This window comes from Scardinius erythrophthalmus, assembly GCF_964197995.2.
Source record: "Scardinius erythrophthalmus genome assembly, chromosome: 5".
Classification (NCBI taxonomy): Eukaryota; Metazoa; Chordata; class Actinopteri; order Cypriniformes; family Leuciscidae; genus Scardinius; species Scardinius erythrophthalmus.
This window is the reverse complement of record NC_138225.1, coordinates 25,027,897-25,050,527: the sequence shown is the minus strand read 5'-3', so window position 1 is coordinate 25,050,527 and position 22,631 is coordinate 25,027,897. Positions and strand designations below refer to the sequence as shown.

Below are 22,631 nucleotides of genomic sequence, written 5' to 3'. Positions count from 1 at the left end.
GCAGGGGGTCTGCTAATTATTGTTTGAAAAAATAAATAAAAAAGTGCTAAACAGACCTACAATATAAAGTTAACTTCAACTCAAGCTAATGTTAAATAAGCTTAAGCTCTACTAAATGTTTCACTGTCCCTGTGTAATTGTGCAATTAAAAGTAAGTATGACTCTGCGCATTAGTAATGGCTTTCCAATGTATGTAAATATATATGTATGTTAATATACTGTAGGCCAGGCTTAAAAGGCACACCAGAGGAAGGCTCTTTGTTGTCTTCACTCTGTTTAGAGTCACAATCATATCAGAGCTGTGTGAGTACAAACAGAGGGCAAAAGTGAAGACCTGCTGCAGCTCTCCGCAGAGGCAAATACTCATCTCGAGTATCTAGTCTTCATGCAAGAGGTATTACTGCAGTAGAAAAGGACTGAGCCCGAGGGTGGAAGAGTTATTTTATAGTGGGAGCATAGGACAAGTTTTGCTTGGGGGCAGTTATCTTGGAGTCTGATGATCTGACATGTTCTCTTAACAGACTGCAAACAGACTGGGCTAAATGAAGTCGCCAGGAAGGTCATACATACTGATTTGTGCTATTGTGTTTCGGGCAGCTCCATTTAAGAAGAGATTCAGAACAGTTCTGGACAACTTATATTTAAATCTCATTTTCTGTTGACCAAGTGAAGCCTATTTAACTGAAAGTTTCTTAGCTCACCTATAAGCTTTATGAAGTCAGGAAAGCGTTTGCTTTCTGTATACCTATCAGTTTACACCAATTACATTCGGCTGCCAAGAGGGCTGGTGTGGTGTGATAGACTGACCTTAGTGTCATTATTTCCCAGCATTACAACAAGGGAGGGAAAATCTAAAAGAAAGCTTTTAGAGATCGATGGGAGAATAGGGTGTTGGTGGTGACAAATACTTCCAAGGGAAATATACTTATTATTAGCTTGCTGCCTGCCCTCTGCCATCACCTATCACTGAAGACACCAGCAGGCTCTGAAAACAAATTTTAAGCAGCACTGGGATCAAACAAATGTTTTATTCTCATCAAAGAACGATAATGGCCTTTTCATTTAGGGGAAATACAGCAGGGGTTGTCAGAAAAGTAGATCTCTAAAAAAAAAAAAAAATGTATGTAAAGACCAATTTATATATAAACAGTCATGTGAAAAACAATGTAGGCTACACCCCTATTGTTTTACGTATCAGGACATAATAAAAAATCATCTGGTCACTAGCAGGTTTTAAAATTAGGTAAATACAACCTCAGATGAACAAGAACACATGGCATATTAAACCGTGTCATTATTTATCTAACAAAAATAAAGCCAAAAAGGAGAAGCCATGTGTGAAAAACTAAGTACACCCTATGATTTAACTGCTTGTAGAACTACCTTTAGCTGCAATGTCTTGAAGTAATCATTTTCTATATGCCTTTATCAGTGTCTCGTTGTGGAGGTATTTTGGCCCACTATTACAACATTGCTTCAGTTCATTGAGGTTTGTGGGCATCTGTTTATACACAGCTCTCTTTCGGCCAAGCTTTAGCTGTCAGACAGATGGCCTCACATTTGACTCTATACTTTGGTATACAGAGGAGTTCATGGTCGACTCAATGATTGCACGGTGCCCAGGTGCTGTGGCTACAAAACAAGCCCAAATCATCAATCCTCCATCAGTATGATGAACTGTTGGTATGAGGTGTTTGTGCTGATATGCTGAGTTTGGTTTTCGCCAAATGTTGATGTGCATTATGGCCAAACATCTCCACTTTGGTCTTATCTGTAGAAGGACATTGTTCCAGAGGTCTTGAGGTTTGTTCAGATGCAACTTTGTAAACCTAATCCGTGCTGCCATGTTCTTTTTCGATAGAAGAGGCTTTCTCCTGGCAACCCTTCCAAACAAGCCTTACTTGTTCAGTCTTTTTCTAATTGTACTGTCATGAACTTTTCCCAATTTAATGCTGACTGAGGCCTGTAGAGTCTGAAATGTTGCTCTTGGGTTTTGTGCAGTTTCCCTGACCACTGAACCTTGGGATGAATTTGCTGGAACATCCACTCCTGGGACGACTGGCAACTGACTTCAAATTGTTTGGGAATTGCCTTGTAACCCTTCTTAGATCGATGGGCAACAACAATTGCTCCTCTAAGATTATTGCTGATGTCTCCTTGCCATTGTGTTAACACACACCTGAATGCTCCAAACAAGCATGCGTTCTCCATACTGGCTGAGGTTGTATTTACCTAATTTTAAGACCTGCCAAGGACCAGATGATTTACAGTTATTCAGTAGTACAGCAAAACTGTCACATACTGTAGGTGGATGACTGGTTGGGCCTGTCAGAGGTGGTCTTTCTAACTGCAGATGATGTGCAGCACTTAACGAGATTTCTCCTTGTTATGCATGTCTCCCCAGAGCTTTGGGCATAATGGTTAGCAATAGACTGCTGCTGCTTTCAGGATGAAGCTGTCCTATGTGTACTGAGAGGGGTCCCCAGGGGTCTGATAATGCTCACAACACTGTACTGTAAAACTTCTGAACAGGAGTTCTGAACAGGTTGGTCATGGTGGTAAGGCTGTTTTAAGTGTATTGAAGAGAAAATATTAAAAGAAGGGTCAAATTGTATTTGTTTAGGCATAATGTCACATAAAAAAAAAAGTGTGACTGAAACACCCCCCCCCCTGTAATTTTATGTTTTAACCACAGATGGTGATAGAGAGACCAAAGTTCTGTAGTGCAGCTTTCATTAAAAACCACTCTATGGCTGCATTCCTGTCCAAAATTGTCATGCCCTTCCCTCCATCTCATTCACTCGGATGTACGTCATTGCTTACATTGCACGAGTGCCCGCTACTGCTGGAAGCTTTGCAATAGGCTGAATTGGAACGTGCTAAGCCCTTGATCACTTATAATCCACTATGCTTTGGGCAGGGGCGTAGTTTGTTTGGGGGTGGGGGGGAGATAACCCCCCCAATATTTAAATCTATGCATTACAACCCCCCCCAATATTTATACCATGATCACAATATCAGGAGGCATACCCAAAATTCAACCCCCCCAATTCTCAAACCAAATCTATGCCCTTGGCTTTGGGGTTGATTTATTATTTATTTTTTTCCCTTACGAAATTGTTTGATGCAGCATTCTATATGTATATAGGTGTGTTTGAGTTGTTTAATTGAAAAAATGTTTTTTAATTAATATATCACAGAGTTATTTGTGGTGGGGTAAATTAAACGCAATATGCGTTGACGTCACAAATCGTGTTGCATTGTGGTATATGGAGCTGCCTGAAGTGTACATATGAAGTAGACTCGTGTTCCCTCGGTCACAATCGAGGGAGCGGGGCTCTGTCAGAATAAACTTCCCTCGTCCACTTCACGAAGTGGAACGCACTTCAAAATGGCAGCAGGGATTCCCCCAAGGGGAAGTGCTTAGGGCAGTTTGCAAGTGCGTGTCTAAAAGTGGACTGGAACGCAGCCTATATCCATACAGTACATGTCTGTCATGATTTGGTTATGTTTCATGTTCCTGTTTCATGTCTGTCATGTGATCCCCTGTTCAAGTCATGTGATCCTGCCATGTGTTCCCTTGTCTGATGTGTCATGTTATCAATGGTTCATTGTTTCATTGTTCACAGGTGTCCCTTGTCTTGTCATTAGTTGTGTGTGTATTTAAGCCCTCATGTTTGCCATGTGTGTTGGTCAAGTTTTGTTTCACTGTAACCACGGTTGGTAAGCGTCATGTCTATGGCAATGTTTTTGAGTTCATGCCACGCCATGCCATGCTTTTGTGTTATGTTTGATCTTAAATAAACTGCACTTGGGTTCTCTCTACAACTTGCTTTCAGTGGAATACTTTACAATGTCACAGTTTTTGTCACACATAGTCTGGATGTCTTGTAAAGAGCACATTCAGGGCTTTTCAGAGATACCAATGTTTGGTTGTTTCACAATGAAAACTGCCTCTCCTTGGTCATTAAAAATGACTGACATTAATTTAGTGATCAAATTTAACACTTGTGGAAAATGACAATATATTGTTATAATCATTTAAATCTGACATTTTTTTTTAAATTGTCATATAAATCAACATCTCAGGAAAACGTTATGGGGTTTCAAATCAAAATGACTTTCTGTTACAAAACAGGACATCGATTTCATTCATCTCCAATGTAGAGGACACCAGGACTTAAATCATGTTGAATCATGTTTATCAGGCATTTTGGGAGACACAGCAAGTGAATAGGGAAATAAATTTTATTTCAATATTCCTATGAAATATTAGATATTATGAAAATGCTGCTTATTATTACTCTCAGAGCCGTTAAATATGTTTTTTTCAACTGCTCTGATTACTCTTATTATTACACTTCTTTTTTCATTACATGTTGCCCCAAGAACACATAAATTAGATACATTGTATATAATGGGAAAACTTTCTTATGGCCATTTTACCCACCATATTGCATAAAGCTCAAATCATTCGGTTATGTCTTTCATAACATATTTGAGAATCATCTTTATACAAAGTTTGGTATGAAAATAGTTTTAGCCTATTCATGTCAATCATGGCAAACTTTTTCAAAATGTCTTCTGTTGTGTTCCACAGAAGAAAGGAAGTGAAATAATTTTCTATTTGATCATCTGAACCTTTAATTCAGCATGCAATTGAAGTCGCAATAGTCTTTTCTTCCCTATTGTGATGTGTATCTTAGTCAAACAGCTTCTCGACCAAGAGAAAATGTAGGCTGGGGCTTGATTTTGTTAATGGGGATTTGAATCGTTGGATTATTGTGGTTTGCTATTTGCTTCGGTCTGATGTGAGTGACAGGTTGTCCCGCCCTCACAGCAGTTAACACGTCATCAGAGAAGAGATGTCACTGCAAGAGTGGGGTTAAGTTATTTTGGGTAAAAATTACAAGGGCACATGAATTAAAAAAGATGTGCACGTATAAATCATTTATAAAAATCACAATATTCCATAAAAACAAGAATTGCCCATTTTGATTTCATGGGGACTTTAATAAATGTGTTGGTGGTGTTGACAATGGAGATTGGTGGAAATGTTCAGGTTGCGGCTGTCAAAACATTTTCAGTCAAAGCCAATTTTATAGTCTTTTTATACTTAGCAGGGCAGAAAAACAGAGAAAAGCTATTTACAGTACCACAATGTTGCAGACAATAAATACACAAGGGACTATAAATATAGGCTATACACATTAGACAAAGGATGAAAAAAGCAGCCAGTGCAACATCCTTGATGACAGGAAATTAGTACAGTTATCATCGCAATTTAGAGGTTGAGGTATACTGTAGATCATTTAGTCGATTTTTAATTATTAAATGGCTTGTGCAGCAAATGATGCAATGAATGTACAATACATGTATTCTGTACAGGTATGACATGCATGGCTGATGAATTCTGACTCCCAGTAGAAAGAAACTGCTCTCATAGATGTTCCTTAGCCTCGGGTCTGACAGATAAATGGGGTTTTTCCCAATGGTGGAAGGCATGCCATAGTGATGTACTGGCCAGTTTTTATTATCAGTTACAAGGCTTTCCTGTCAGCACCAAAACTACCTTTTAGACACTCTCTACAAGCCCTGCGCAGCATCAGTGGGACGAAAATGTGAAGTTTGTTGATTAGGATGTGATGTAACATTGTGTTGAAATCAATGCATCCTGACGTAGGGGTCTTTATTTTCCAGGTGACTGGGTGTGAGATGGATTGCGGTTGCTATGGCATTCTTGGTTGAGTGGTTATTTCTGTAGGTGTTCTGGTGAAGGTCCAGAGTAGCTGAGATGGAGGCTTTGATATTACCGGCTGCTCAAGGCACTTCACAGCAATGGAAGTGAGTGTCACAGGGGAATATTCAGTCAAGAAACTTTTACTGGAATGATATACTTTAAACAAGTTGAGGGAATGGTGGATGAACTATAAATCCTGTACTTGAGTTAAAGTAGCCTACCTCAAAATAGTATTCCAGTAAAAGTATTAGTAGTCCATGAAACTTAGTTTACTCAAGTGGCAAAAGTACTTGTTTACTAGTCATTTATTCAGCTGGTTAGTTAATATACTCCATAATCCTGCTCAAAATACCTATTTGAAGAGGGACCCCTCAGCCTGACATTATTATGAATCCTTATGAGTCAGCATTCTTTAGCTCTGAGAATTACATTACTTCTGGTTCTTCTAAGTTCTGAATAGGGCAAGACCAAACAGTAATTTGTACAGTTGAGATGTATGAATCAGTTGTAAACGGCTGCATTCTGATCAGTCGAACTCACAGATTAATCACTAAATATGATTTGTGCATCTGTTAAACTTATTTTATATAAAGATAATCTTTTTTAGTCAAATATAGTGGTGGAGTAAAAATAAGAAATTATGCTTTGGAATTTTTATTCAGCTCCCAACAAACAATTAAGAATACTAAATAAGAAACCCCACAGGAAAACTGTGCATGTTCTTCCTGACTGTCAAGCTTAGGTTAGGTGAGACAGACTCAGTTGTCTTAGAGCCTGAATGTGTCAGAAAATGATTTTCAAACTCACTTGGGGATTAGCTATTGTCTCAGATGTGTTGAGTGGGTTGAAAGAGGTGAAACTACCTTCTCTGTCAAACTTTGTGAGCTATCATGGACAAACAATATGTGAAAAGACTAGCATTGTAGACTGTTTTTGCAATGAATGCTTTAGAATTCTAAGGGCCAGATTTACTAACAGCTTGCGTTAAAAAAAACTACTGTCAAGATTTACTAAAGACACACGGTGAAAAATTTGCACTGAAAGGTGTGGACAGGGTTTTATTTTTGTGGCTGACCTTATTGCATATGCATTTATTGGAATTTCGCTTTCAGGCGCAACATTTATGGCAGGAGATTATTTAAATAAATCATGCAAGGTGTTTTACTAAAGTTTGCGCTATTCAGTTTACTGGTATTTGCGCCATTAATCACAGCCCCAAAAAAGCATGACTTTGCAACTACATGTCAACTTATTCTAACCCTAACCCTACCAGTCTACTCTCTAATGAGAGTTAGTAGACATGTAGTGGCAGCATTACTTACAACAGAATGTGTTAAAGGGAACATCTAAATAAAGTGAAACCGAATAAAAAGTTAAAATGAGTGTGATGCACTTTTTATGAAATGAATAAGAATGCAGCTGGAGCAGTGTAATACATTAATGAGAAATTTGAAAGAATTTGGAGGTGTGATTAGGACATTTCCACAGTAAATGGAGACTTTAAATTTAAATCATTCTCCCTCTCTCTTTTTTGTCTCTGTCTGATTTCAACTTCACATCAATACACATTGTTTACGCTGTATGGATCAAACATGAAACATAGCAATTTATTTAACTAGGAAACAAGCTTTCAAATGGTCATGGTTGTGATGCCATGCTGTTTTTAAATGGATTGAATAAGGCATGAAAAGAACTGAAGCACAGATTTTATACACTAATGGGGAATACAAAAGGGTTTGAAACAACAAAAGCGTGTTTTGTCATGTTAATGGCAGGACTTATCTATTTGGGAAGATATAAGGTAATCTGTGTCTTTGTCTCTTTCATGATTTCTGTCTTTATCAAATTATTTCTGAGGTATAAAGTCAATGCCCATCAGTACAGTCCCTGCAGATGAAACATTATAGCCTGTCTCATGAAATCAAATACACAGAAAACACACACACACACACACAGAGACAGAGAGAGAGAGAGAGAGCGAGACCGTCAATGGATCCTAATTATACACTTAGTACCTTTACAAGGACACATTACCATTCTTATCTAAAATGAAATGAAATTGCCTGACCAATCATTTTCATTATTAATATGGAAATTCTAGATAGCAAATAGTACCGTACAACATTTATTTTCAATGAGCAGTATTCCTGTGGGGTTTTAATGGCCTGTTTCTGTGTGTGTGTTTTCAGTGTTAGATGTCTATCCAGATGTGTGTCATTGTGAGGGATGGAAGGTGAACTGTAATGGCAAAAACCTTCTCCATGTTCCTGCTGTGTCATCTAATGTAACTGCACTGTAAGTATAACACCAGAAGATAACAAGAGACCTTCACCTCTCTAATACATTACAGCCGGCATGACACGGGAGTTGCGATAGTCTTTTCTTTCCTGTTGAAAAAAACAAAAAGACAGGACTTGAATTTTTCCATCAGGAATTGATTGGATGGTTGTGGTGTGCTATCGCTTTGATCTCATGTGAGTGACAGTTTGTCCTGCCCTTGTACCAGTAAACACATCATCAGAGAAGAGATGTTGTTATTTTGATTAAAGATTATGAGGGCACGGATTTGTAAAAAAAAAAAATATTGGTGTGCACAGATAAATCATTTGAATAAATACTGCAGTATTTCATTTGATTTCATGGTGACTTGCAGGACTTCATGTTTGATGGTTTTAGAGGGGATTTGGGTGCTGGTCAGTCTGGAAGGCAAGCTGACTTACCAAAACCCACTAGGACCAGCAACCCACCTAGCATCCCAGGCTTGGAATGAGAAACAAATCATTATAGTTGATTTCCAATTAGTTTTCTAAATGTAATTGTTATTTTCCTTCCTTGCTGCCCTCAGAGAGCTGAACAGTAACAGAATTGAATCTCTCTCTCGTGATCTGTTCATCCGCTATAGACACCTGGAGAGACTGTGAGTGACACTTCATCCTTTCATCTCATCTTCTCCTCTCCTAATCCCTCTCTGTTATCTTTTCTAAGCTTTTTAAATGTCTGAGTCTCCTTGCCTTGAGCTCAAGTCGTGATGATTTATGAATGATGATTAACAACAGCTTAAAAGGGTTAGTTCACCTGAAAATGAAAGTTCTGTCATTAATTGCTCACCCTCATGTCTTTCCAAACCTGTAAAACCTTTGTTCATATTCGGAACACAAATGGAGATCTTTTTAATCCAATCTGAGAGCTTTCTGTCCCTCCATTGACAGCCTATGCAACTGACACTTTCAAGGCCCAGAAAGGTATTAAAGACTTTAAAGTAATCCATTTGACTGCACTGATTTAACCTCAATTTTATGAAGCAAAGCGAGTGTTTTGTTTGCGCAAAAAACATTCACGCAACAACGTCTGCTCTCGCATCAACATAACACGCATACGTTGTGGTGCTCTCGTGAATGCGTGTTGGAGATTAATACTTTGTAAATAAAGTGGTTAAAATTAGTTTTTGCACAAACAAAACACTTGCACCGCTTTATTGTATATTTTGGGTAAATAGTACAATGTGTTTTTCTTTGATTCTTGTCAATTAGTGTATGCTTGTTTCCATCTGTTTGTCTGTAATAAGCAGATGGCCTTTGTATCTGTTTGCTTGCTGTTTGTTTGCTATTTGTATTGCATTGTGAAGTGACCTTGGGTTCTTGAAAGGCGCTATATAAAATAAACATATTATTATTATTATTATTATTCAAAAACTGAGGTTAAACTACTGGAGTCACTTGGATTATAATTTTATGATGTCTTTACTAGCTTTATGGGGCTTGAAATTGGTAGTTGTGTAGCTGTCAATGGATGGACAGAAAGCTTTCAGATTTAATTAAAAATATCTTCATTTGTGTTCCGAAGATCAACGAAAGTCTTACGGGATTGGAATGACATGAGGGTGAGTTATTAATGACAGAACTTTCATTTTTGGGTGAACTAACCCTTTAAGGGTTCAAAATAACACTCCAACTGCAAGTAAAAAAGGTAAAACTTTATTTTACAGTGTCCCTGTTACACATTACATGGTCTTCTTATAGTAATAACATTAAATCATGCATCATTCCAACACTAAACCAAACTCTATACAAAGTTCATGTTGTGAATAAATATTACACAGTACTTATATGTATAATTACACTGCAACAATAAGACCTTAAAGTAAAGTGTAACAAAAAATTGGCAAGTTGGACCATTACTTTATAGGGCTCTGCAGCGTTTTACTTAAACTATATGATTTATAATCTGACTTTGATTGATGTTAGCGAAACATTTAAAACATATACTAAAAAAAAAGATCTGTTCTAACTAATTTTGCCAGAAATTAAGCATCAGAATTTGATCTATGATGGCAGAATATTCTGAAAACTGCTTGCATATAATTCCCCATATTAATCATCCAAAACAAATGTATAGGAATAAAATCATTATATTTCTTGTTCGTATATAAAACTGCAAATGACAATGGCATACACTTAAATAATCCAAATGTAGTAGTAATAAGGGACAAAATAATGTAAAATACAGTTTCATGGCCAACAAATCACTTGCCATTGACAAATGTGGAAATAAAATAATTTTAGACCCTTGTTATGTTTGTTCATGGTTATGTTTGCATGGACATAATGGCACCTTCTTTTCCTGAATCCTCTTTCCCTTACACTTTTTCTTTTGCTGACAAAAAAAAAGAAAGAAAAAAAGTGCCCCTCCCCCTTCCCCAAGTGTAGTGGAGGTTCTCTTACGAGAGGTTCTCTCGTATTGCGTAGTTGCTTACGCTACGGGAAAGCCTTTCTTTCTCGAGATACTGAAGCCAAAAATTATCCTTAATTTTTATAATCTTGTCAACGCAGTGCGGCAGCCTGCAGACCTAGGGCAAGCTTACTAGCGTGCCCATTGGCTGCCCTGCGGCAACTGCAGCAGCCTACCGCTGAGCCCTTGGCGTGACGTCACGACCAATGAGCGCGCTTGGCGCGCTTAATGCGTCACAGCCCGCGAAAAGGGGTGTGGCTTAGCGTATATAAACAGGGCTCGGAGGCTGCTTCTCTGATTTCTGTCTTTTCAGCGAAGCTCTACGCATCGCTGCTCTCTGAGGAAGCCGCCGTCGAATCAAGCGACCAGCACGCCGAGGATCTCAGCCTGAGGACGCCGGCCGCCTTCGCCGCCTTCAGCTTTCCCTGCCTGCTTCGCTATCCGGCGAATATATCCTTTTACTGCTCTGTGTTGTATGTGTTTGTGTGTTCGCCCCGCGACACACTTTGCATCTAAAAGAGCGCGAGGCGTTGTTGCAAATGCCTCGCTCATCCTGTGGCTCGTGCAGAGCCGCGCTCAGCGACGGAGACCGCCACGTGATCTGCGCTCTCTGCCTGGGTTTCGACCACGCAGCCCGCGCCCTTCACGGGCGGCTGCGAACAGTGTGAGGACTTGCCGATGTCGACCCTGCGGGCTCGACTCGCCATGTTTCACGATCCTCCACCTTCTCCGGCTGCCTCTTCCGGGCCGCGTAAGAAAAAACGCCGCTCTCAAAGGCCTTCCGAGCCGGTGGTTATAGCTGAGCGCTCGCCGGAGCCCCTCCCGCGAGCCTCGCTCTCTCCTTCTCCCCCGCCCTTCACCGACGCGCAGCGGCCGGCCTCTGCCCGCACTGCCGTCGCCTCAGGGGATGAAGCAGACCAGCTGGTTACTCCCCTCTGTCAAGCCGCGCAAACGGCGCCGCTCACAAGGGATGTCAGAACGGACGGTCACGGGCTATAGCTTCCTTTACGTTACAAGGAAGCTACCCCCCCCCGGATGACGCACGCCCTCTCCCCCTCGGTTCGAGCCGCGCAAGGCGCCGCTCACAAGGGATGTTAGAAGTAGACGGTCACGGGCTGGCTTCCTTTACGTTATAAGAAAGCTACCCCGCGTCTCGGTCGCGCGCGTCACTCTCCGGCCACCTCCGTTTCTCACACATTTCTCAGTCCCCTCCTAGCTCAGGCGACTAGAAATATCTATATTGCAGTAAACGAGCCTGTTATACACGCACGCCTGCAAACAAACGATGTCACAGCACATAATGACATCTTCCCGCTCTCTCTCCCTTTGTTCGAGCCGCGCAACTGCGCCGTTCTCAAGGGATATCAGAGCGGACGTCACGAGCACCGGCGAAAGGAGGAAGAGAGAGTGTTTTCGTCCCGCTTAGGCCGGACTTCCTCCAATCCTCGCATATTTCTCAGTCCCCTCTAAGCTCAGGCGGCTGGAAATACTATTATTGCAGTAAACGAGCCTGTTGTAATACACGCGCGCCTGCAAACAAACGCTCGGTCATATGCTCGCACTGACTGGAAGCTCATGTGTGCCCCTGTGGCTCAGTGGCAGAACATTAGACTTCCGCACCAGAGACCCGCGTTCGAATCCGGCTCTGGCAGCAGAAAAAAATTTTTCTGCTTGCTTCTCTCGAGCTCGCGTCCAGCTTTCTTACATACAGAAAGCAAACCCGCATCTCACGGGATACATATTTCTCAGTCCCCTCTAAGTTCAGGCGGCTGGAAATACTAATACTGCAGTAAACGGGCCTGTTTTAATACACGCGCGCCTGCAAACAAACGCCGAAACGAAACACGACGCTCGGTCATATGCTCGCACTGACCAGAAGCTCATGTGTGCCCCTGTGGCTCAGTGGCAGAACATTAGGCTTCCGCACCAGAGACCCGTGTTCGAATCCGGCTCTGGCAGCAGAAAAAACTTTTTTCTGCTTGCTTCTCCGAGCTCGCGGCCAGCTTTCTTACATACAGAAAGCAAACCCGCATCTCACGGGATACATATTTCTCAGTCCCCTCTAAGTTAGGCGGCTGGAAATACTAATGCTGCAGTAAACGGGCCTGTTTTAATACACGCGCGCCTGCAAACAAACGCCGAAACACGACGCTCGGTCATATGCTCGCACCAACTGGAAGCTCATGTGTGCCCCTGTGGCTCAGTGGCAGAATTTTACGCTTCTGCACTGGAGAACCGTGTTCAAATCCGGCTCTGGCGGCAGAAAATATTTTTTCTGCTGTCTTCTCCGAGCTCGCGGCCAGCTTTCTTACATACAGAAAGCGAACCTGCATCTCACAGGATGGTGCTTGAGTATTTATGAGCGTCTAAACATATGAGCCATCAAAGCATTTGCTCTATAACGCCGATGGTGTTACAAGTGTAGAAAATGTGCCCACTCCCATGTGCTCACTGCTACACACAAACACGGTCCCCATGGTAACGCGTTCAGAGCGCTCTCTCATAAAGCGGTCACACGCCGCTCGAGTAATAAGTGTAGTAAATGTGCCCACAACTCTGTGCTCACATCTACCTGTAACTCGCTCTGCCACTCGGTTACCCCGGGCAACAGCAGCTCAAGCCGAGGGTGTTATAGTGTAGAAAATGTGCCCACTCCCATGTGCTCACTGCTTCACACAAACATGGTCCCCATGGTAACGCGCATAGAGCGCTCTCTCATAAAGCGGACACAAGCCGCTCGAGTACTAAGTGTAGTAAATGTGCCCACAACTTTGTGCTCACACCTACCCGCTGCTCGCTCTGCCATTCAGTTACCTCGGGTCGCACACCCTCTAAGCTCCCAAACTCTGGCCGTGTCATAAGTGTAAACTCTGCGCCCGCTCAGGTGCACGCGCACTCACTTTTAGACATTACAATCCCCACGCCGTTTTCGCGCCAGGGGTGTTTGTCAGCAAATCGCGCTCCATCCTCTGGGACCGAGCTACCGAACGCTGTACAGCCGGCCAATACTGTTTACCAGCCCCCGTGTTCGAGCACCAGCGGCGCGCACGCCGCTCCATCCTCTCTGATACAGGTTCCCCAATCCCGCGCAGCGCGGCGATCTGAACCCAGAGACCATTCGACCCCTAGCTATGCATGCGGAAGCATGGGAAGCTATTCAGGGCGCGTCAGAATGGGTGCTGAGTACTATAAAACACGGCTATTCGCTTCAATTCGCTCGTCGCCCTCCGCGCTTTCTAGCACAGACGGAGACGAAAGTGAGTTCAGAAGCTGCGCACCTGCTTCAAGCCGAAATAGCGAAGCTACTGCGCAAAAGGGCTATAGAACAGGTTCATCCTTCTCTAAGCGAGTCGAGCCTTTACAGCCGCTACTTCCTCGTACCCAAGAAGGACGGAGCGTTAAGACCTATTTTAGATCTGAGACATCTGAACAAAGCCCTCATGAGACGGCCGTTCAAAATGATCACAACCAGAAAAATCCTCGCGCAGATTTGCCCAGGAGACTGGTTTATCTCTCTCGATCTAAAAGACGCATATTTTCAGATCCAGATAACTCCCCGTCACAGGCCATTCTTGAGATTCGCCTTCAACGGTCGAGTATATCAGTACACAATCCTGCCCTTCGGCCTGTCTTTGGCACCCCGTACATTACGAAATGCATGGACACGGCTCTCGCTCCCCTGAGAAAACAGGGAATGCGAATACTGAATTATCTGGACGATTGGCTTATTCTAGCGCTGTCAGAGACGGAATTGTGTCTCACGGAACAGCGCTTCTCAGCCATCTGGAGGATCTGGGTCTCTCGGTCACTGGACCAAGAGCTCGCTATCGCCCCGTCAGTCAATTTCCTTCTTGGAATAGAACTGGACTCGGTGGCTATGACGGCCAGACTGTCGGAGCAGCGCGCGCGCCGCATCCGCCTCCTCGCCGCATCCCTCCAAATAGGCAGCCGGGTTCCGCTGAGGACATTCCAGCGTATCCTGGGGCATATTGCCTCAGCTGCAGCAGCGCTCCAGCTGGGCTTACTGCGCATGCGCCCGCTTCAACGCTGGCTGAAAGCGCGCGTGCCCCACCGAGCCTGGGCGGCCGGCGGCTTGCGAGTCAGAGTGAATCAGAGCTGCTTTTCAGCCCTGCAGCCCTGGCTGGCAGCCGAATGGTATCACACAGGAGTGACTATGGGAGTGATTTCACACCGGAAAGTTGTCTCGACAGACGCTTCCAACCTAGATTGGGGAGCGCTCTCTTCGAAGGCAGACCGGTCTATGGCCGCTGGTCAGACCAGGAGAATCTCCTACACATAAACTGTCTAGAGATGCTCGCGGTCGAGAAAGCTCTCAAACACTTCCTCCCATTCCTCCACGGTCACCATGTTCTAGTCCGCACGGACAATACATCGGTAGTGGCCTATGTGAATCGCCAGGGCGGTGTCAGATCAGACGCTCTGCACCCTGGCGGAACGCCTCCTCGTGTGGGCTCAGCACTCTCTGCGCTCGCTGAGAGAGCCGCGCATGTGCCTGGCCACCTGAACGAGGGCCCCGACAGACTGTCCAGGGACAGCGTTCCCCCTGGGGAGTGGTCTCAACACCCCCAAACAGTCCAGTCACTGTGGCGCCGTTTCGGCAAAGCGAAAGTCGACCTTTTTGCGTCAAAAGACAACGCTCATTGCCCAGAGTTCTTCTCGAAGAACGAGGACGCGCTGGCCCAGACCCGGCCCAGCGGCCCGCTGTATGCTTTTCCCCCGGTCTCTCTGCTGCCTCAGGTCATCAAGAGAATCAGGGAAGCGCGCCACACAGTGCTCCTCTTAGCCCCATACTGGGAGAACCAAGCTTGGTTCCCGGATCTAATACAGCTGGCAGACTCAGCCCCCTGGCCGATACCGGTGAAGAGAGACCTTTTCTCTCAAGCCCGCGGCTCGATATGGCATCCCCATCCAGAGCGCTGTCTCTGCATGCGTGGAGCCTCAACGATTACACGCTGATCTGCCAGACGGGGTCATGAACACGATCATACAATCTAGAGCCCCCTCTACGAGGCGGCTCTACATGTCGAAATGGTCAGTGTTTAACAGATGGTGCACTGCTAAGGGGCTCGATCCACAGACATGTGGGGGTATCGCGAGTACTGTGTTTCCTTCAAGAGTTACTGGACGCGGGCAGGTCCCCCTCCACGCTCAAAGTCTATGTCACGGCCATTTCAGCGCTCTCTGTTCAGAGCTGGGCCGCGCATTAGGAAGGAACGAGTTCGTCATCCGCTTCCTTAGAGGAGCCAGGAGGATGAACCCCCCGCGACCCCCCTCGGTTCCTATGTGGGATCTTTCACTGGTCTTGGAGGCCCTGAAAGCGCATCCCTTCGAACCCTTGGAAACTGTGGATATGAAATACCTCACGCTCAAAACCGTTTTTCTGATAGCACTGTCTTCAGTCAAACGAGCGGTGGAACAGCTCTTTGTTTCGTTTGGCGGGCGCACCAAGGGTCTCGCCGCCTCGAAACACAGCCTGTCCAGATGGATAGTGGACGCTATTGCTGCTGCTTATGCGTCTAAAGACCTGCAGTGCCCATTGGGCATTCAAGCTCACTCCACCAGAGGCATGGCCTCGTCGTGGGCGTGGTCCAGCGGGATTCCCATTCATGACATTTGTGCAGCGGCAGGCTGGGCCTCCCCCTCCACATTTGTTAGGTTTTACAACCTGGATGTTCCCGCCTTGCAGGCGAAAGTGTTATCAGTCTAAGTCTCGCGTATGCCAGCCCACTATCTGTGCGCGGGCTACGTTGTGTGATTTAGCTCTACTGGTTGAGCTGCACTATGCAGGGAATTGTCAGTTCGGACCGGCCGTGCCGCTCCTAACCCCCTAGTGTGTGCTTATGTACGGCGCTAGCCCTCTTCGGGCCGCCCGGCTCTCTGCTATCACGTTCCCCGGGCTCTCCCTGGGACTCATTCAGTGGATGCTGGGCGCGCACGGCGTTGACAAGGGCGTTCCCGTAGCGTAAGCAACTACGCAATACGAGAGAACCTCTCGTAAGAGAACGTTTCGGTTACTCACGTAACCTCTGTTCTCTCTAGAAGAGGGAACGAGTATTGCGTAGCCCGCCGTGCTCGCACCACGAGCTCATTTCGCTTCATGCGACAGAAACCAGAGAAGCAGCCTCCGAGCCCTGTTTATATACGCTAAGCCACACCCCTTTTCGCGGGCTGTGACGCATTAAGCGCGCCAAGCGCGCTCATTGGTCGTGACGTCACGCCAAGGGCTCAGCGGTAGGCTGCTGCAGTTGCCGCAGGGCAGCCAATGGGCACGCTAGTAAGCTTGCCCTAGGTCTGCAGGCTGCCGCACTGCGTTGACAAGATTATAAAAATTAAGGATAATTTTTGGCTTCAGTATCTCGAGAAAGAAAGGCTTTCCCGTAGCGTAAGCAACTACGCAATACTCGTTCCCTCTTCTAGAGAGAACAGAGGTTACGTGAGTAACCGAAACGTTTTAAAGCTCAACTTTCTTTGTAGAGATCAGACAGGATGACATTTGTATTGTCCATCAAAGTTCAACAGTGTAGTACTCAGTGTAGCCAGACAACAATTATTCTCAGACAGACAGAGGCCTTCACAAGACATCTCATCAATTTATAATTATGAATGACAGACATTGCTTAGAAAACTTCATAATAAAGATAACCATCATATGTTCCATCACAGTTTGATGTAAATAAACAAAAACAACTCGTTTTGAATGGTTTAAATATTTCTGTTCCCACGGACTAAAAATGACAGAACGAAAAATAAATAAATAAATAAATAAAAGTAGAAATAAATAAATAAATGCAGAAATAATAGTAAAAATAAATACATTTTGGTAATATGAATGGCTATTTCTGTATTTTTACATGTATTTATTTATTTATTTATGCATTTCTATATGTATTTATTTATGTATTTATACATTTATTTATATATTTATGTATTTATATATTTATTTATTTATATAAGTATTTATTTATACATTTATTTATTTCTGTATTTCCACATTTCTACATTTATTTATTTCTGTATTTCCACATTTCTACATTTATTTATTTCTGTATTTCCACATTTCTACATTAATTTTTCCCTGCGCTTGTATGCTAATTGACCAATGGCTAAGCCACGCCCCCAAATGCGATGAGCCAATCACAGTACGCATAGCTAACCCAATACACTTGGACATTCTCTGCTTCCTCGTCCATTGCAATGCATTGCGGTTATCAGTTTTCATTCGTTTTTATGTTTTTTCTTGTCATTTTAGCTTTTAAACAGCGTGTGTGTGTGATTTTGGTTGGGTGACAGTTGTAGGTTACAGTTTGACAAGAGTTTACAGTTTGACAAAAGCACAATGTTGTGTTTTACACAAATATAAGTAGGCTAAACACTTTGCAGTTTTAATTATGTCCTGTATGAACAAAATGGAGTATGTTTTTTATGTTTTCACTGTTCATCGCGCCCCGGCGCCCGCTCTCTGACACACACACACACACACATCCAGCATGCAATCTTGACATCGCAGCCTGTTCTTCTGCGCTCCCACCAAACGCGAATAGAGCGTCAAATTCGCGCGTATCCGCGTCTTGTTCGACGCTTGAACATTTTGAATCCAAAGCGAATAGGACGCGCGTATAAAGCGAGCGTTTGAAGCGAAATAGCACCAAACTATAACGCAGACATCCCAACCTGCAAAAGTTCATTTCAGGGAGGTACCCCCCCCCCCCCCCAAAAAAAAAAAAAATGGAAGGAGGACAAGGATATGACATTTCACCACAGAGTTGTTGTCCCTAAAATATATAAAAGCATAATACATAATTTCTATAGGCTATAGGCCTATGCATTTATTTGTTCATAATGTTACAATTTGTAGATTACTTTTACTATTTATACTATTCATGTAAACTGCTTTTATTTATATTCCATTGCAGCTTTAAACAGGTCTAAGGAATAGGCTAATATGCACATGAATGAAATGAAACTTGTTGAACTCACCTCAACATGTCTTTTACAGTCATTTAACCCGCCATGGGCAATGCTGAAGTCACTGTTACAAACTTTACAGCGTGCAAGACTATCATTATGTTTTACTCTTATAAGACAGGGGTACACTTTCATGTAGTCTGCCGTAAAATGTATCTTATACTTTCGTTTTTTGCATGTTTTTTTGTGGCACTCTCCCGTTGCCATGGCGCTCCTGTTTCTAGATACACTGAACTGATTAATTCGGTTCGGGAGAAGCGATCAAACCCGCCCACACTGACAATTGATTGGTTGATTTACCGAAACAGGCCAATCAGATGCTCTCTATCTTACGTGCGCACACACGCACACACGCAAGGTCTCTCGCTCCCTCTCCCTCTCTGCTGTGCACGCGCGCTCTGGCTCGCTCGCTCTAGATTCCGGGAGATTTTAACTCATTTGCGGGTATCAGGGAGCCGCTATCAATATGCGGGAGACTCCCGGAACTTCCGGGAGACTTGGGATGTCTGATAACGTTTACACTGTGAAGTGTGAACTGTAAATCTTTGTTCTGGAGCTGAAGCTTATCGAACTTCTCAACAATAAAATTATTAATATAACCCTCCAATGCATATTTAAGGCCCTTTTGGTGACATCGAGATGATATATAATCTTTCTGTCTCTAAAAAATCATCAATTGCCTCCTGTGAAATGTCTCCGACTGTGACAGCTGCCATAGCGCCTGATACCGAATGTTGACTGAGTGAGTGGAGGGGGCGTGGTTAGCCATTGGTCAATTAGCATACATGCGCAGGGAAAAATAAATGTAGAAATGTGGAAATACAGAAATAAATAAATGTAGAAATGTGGAAATACAGAAATAAATAAATGTAGGAATAAATAAATGTATAAATAAATACATATATAAATATATAAATAAATAAATATAGAAATACATAAATATAGAAATAAATGTATAAATACATAAATAAATACATATAGAAATGCATAAATAAATAAATAAATACATGTAAAAATACAGAAATAGCCATTTATATTACCAAAATGTATTTATTTTTACTATTATTTCTGCATTTATTTATTTATTTCTACTTTTATTTATTTATTTATTTATTTATTTTTCGTTCTGTCATTTTTAGTCCTTCATAGCAACCACAAATTAATTACATATAGTATGTTTTGCTTTTGATCTGTATGCCGTTTTTTGATTTCATTGATTGTGTAAGCATGAAAGGTTTTTATCTAATAACTGACATGCTATTTTTAGAGAATTACAGTATGTGTTTCAGATAAAGGGTTTGTAAGTGTACTGATATGTACACTACAACTTGAACGTTTGGGGTTGGTTCGATTTTTTTTAATGTTTCTGAAAGAGGTCTTGTATATGCTCACCAAGGCGTAAATATACCAATAAAACAAATACAGTAAAAACAGTATGTTGTGGAATTTTTTTTTACAATTTAAAATAACGGTTTTCTATTCCTATGGCAAAGCTGAATTTTCAGCATCATTACTCCAGTCTTCAGTGTCACATGATCCTTCAGAAATCATTTTGATGTACTGATTTGGTGCTCAAGAAACGTTTCTTATTATTATAAACTTTAAATCAGTTGTTCTACTTAATATTTTTGTGGAAACCTTAATACAGTCTTTGATGAATAGAAAGTTCAAAAGAGCATTTTTTGAAATAGAAATCTTTTGTAACATTATAAATGTATTTACTGTCACTTTTGATCAATTTAATGCATCCTTGCTGAATAAAAGTGTTATTTTCTTTTGAATGGTAGTGTACATAATGATATTTGTCAGTGGGGTTTGTAAATATCATATAACATCATCATGACTCATGACTCATCCAATTATTATCTCAAAATAAACCCTGACAGGATGTTTCCACAAATCACAGGGGTCTTATATAATCTGAAGGGGTTTATTTGCAGTAAGGACTGGCTGAGTGTACATTATACCAGTTATTACATGATTACTTAGCAATTCAATAAATAAATGGACACAGAAAATTTATTTAAGTAAAACAAATATTTTATTAAGCGAGAAGAACCATAAAATGCAACAGGAATCGTGAAACTAGCATTGCATTGAATTGGTGGCCAGGCACATGGCAATCAATTATAAATTATGCAAATAGTGTAGATGCAAAAATTTGACTGCGGGATGCCACGATAGTTCTTTTCTTTAGGGGTATAACTTTTTAATGAGGCAAAATATTCAGAGTTCACCTACAGCAATAACTCAAACTGTAAATATTCTCTCTCTCTGCAGACATTTGGAAAGTAACAATATAGAAATGATCTCCAAGAGGGCATTTTCAGGACTGATCTCCTTGCGTAAACTGTGAGTAGTGTGTGAATGAATAGTTTACTTACTGTGTGTGACTGTGCTCAATCATATCAATGTTACATCAGTCCTTCCCAGAGCTCCGGTTTAAATTGATGTGGAAACTGTACATAACTATCTCTCTATATAATTATGAGCTCCCCATCCATTTTTTCCATTCAGTCAGTCTGAGGCTTTCATCATCCACTCATTCATCCATGAAAAATAAAAAGGAGAAGAAGGATGTTACAATCAGGATGGAGGCTTGATTGAGGCAGAACAGATCCATGATCAAAGAATGAATTTTAATGCACCCTAATGCTTTTATTTGTTCAACTATGTTTCAGTATACCTGAGCTCTTACTCTAAGTGGCCTGCTTCCATATATACATATCTATTGATCTAATCAACATTATACGAAGAGTAATTAGCCAACTAGATGGAGGTAAGAGATAGAGAAAGGAAGGAAATAACTGACTGGAGGCAGAAGGAACAGCAGTGAGTGTTATACAGCAGACGGCCTTTGTTACAACTTATCAAAACCCATTTAAACCTCTGACCTCCAGTAATGTGGCCTTCTCTTTTTCTTTGTCTCGTTCTGTCTCTCTCTCTCTCACTCTCTCTCTTTCTCGTTTTTGCAGTTTTTTGACTCAAAATAGGATTGCGTCTCTGAAAGCAGGAGTATTTAGTGACCTCAGCAGTCTGGAGTGGCTGTAAGTAGAAAAACACAGACACATACACACTCGCATTCAATTAGGAATAGTACGGTGACCGGGAGGGGACATGTTCGGTTCACTTATTTTTGTCGTGGCCACAACATATAAACTCGTGGGAACGTGATATTAAGTCGTGGGAACGTCATAATATCTCGTGGGAACGTCATATTAAGTCGTGGCCACGAGATCATTTTGTTGAGGTAACGACATCATTATGTCGTGGCCACGCGATGCAAAGTCGTAGCCTCGAGAATCATATGTTGAGGGAACGATATATTTTTCCCGTGGCCACGACTTCATATTTTGAGAGAACGACATCTATTTGTCGTGGCCACGAGTTGAGGGAGCCACAGCGGCCAATACTGTAACCGTACCATAGCATAGACTGGGCTACAGCAGAGATGGAGATGACAGAAGAAATAACATTTTACTTTAACCCCTTAGCTGTCACCCCCCCTTTTTGAGAATAGACATTAAAATGCACTATTCAAGCTTAAATGGTTGTAATTCAAGAATGCTTTGGAGTATAGACCCAAGTTTGGTCTTGTTTTAAAGGGAAAAAAATGCAGATTATTACTGAAGTGAAAGCAGGGTTAGGTTATGGGAGTTTAAATTTACATTAAATCAAATATAATTTATTTAATATTTTTCTTTTATTTAAAATATATATTTTACAAAATATGTTTTACAAAAAAATTACTATAAAATCAAAGCCATATATCTAACCAAGTTGTGTTCCAAATTTGAAGTTGATATCACAAAAATTGAAGTTCCCATGAGATTTTGTTTAGGCGTATTACCAAAAATAGCCACCGGGTGTCATTGAATTCCATTGAATTTAACTGTATGCATTCTACCATAACAAATTAATAAATTTCTGTCCAAATATCACTTCTGTCACAAAATATGGAACCTTGAGACTCAGACCTTTCTGACAATATGTGTTTTGTCAAGATTAAAAAATATTTTGATCATAAATTATGAAACATGATGACGCCCAAAAGGGGAGGAGCCTGATAAAATAATTTAGAGTACCGTTTCTATGGTAACACAATGTCCAATTTCAAAACAGTTTACACAGGGTGAATTCTGAGATCGTAAGCTTTCAAATGATACCTAATTTATGA

The 22,631-nt window shown here is 42.0% G+C and overlaps 1 protein-coding gene across 1 annotated transcript in view; it reads left to right on the top strand.

Moving 5' to 3' along the window:
* Nucleotides 1-22,631, top strand: part of rxfp2l (relaxin family peptide receptor 2, like) — a gene marked incomplete at both ends in the record, with an annotated part of 56,502 nt that overhangs the window by 7,637 nt on the left and 26,234 nt on the right. The window contains 4 exons of the mRNA XM_081365117.1: nucleotides 7,930-8,035; nucleotides 8,586-8,657; nucleotides 20,735-20,806; nucleotides 21,430-21,501. Of these exons, the coding sequence (XP_081221243.1) occupies nucleotides 7,930-8,035; nucleotides 8,586-8,657; nucleotides 20,735-20,806; nucleotides 21,430-21,501 (322 nt within the window). The remainder of the gene's footprint in view (nucleotides 1-7,929; nucleotides 8,036-8,585; nucleotides 8,658-20,734; nucleotides 20,807-21,429; nucleotides 21,502-22,631) is intronic.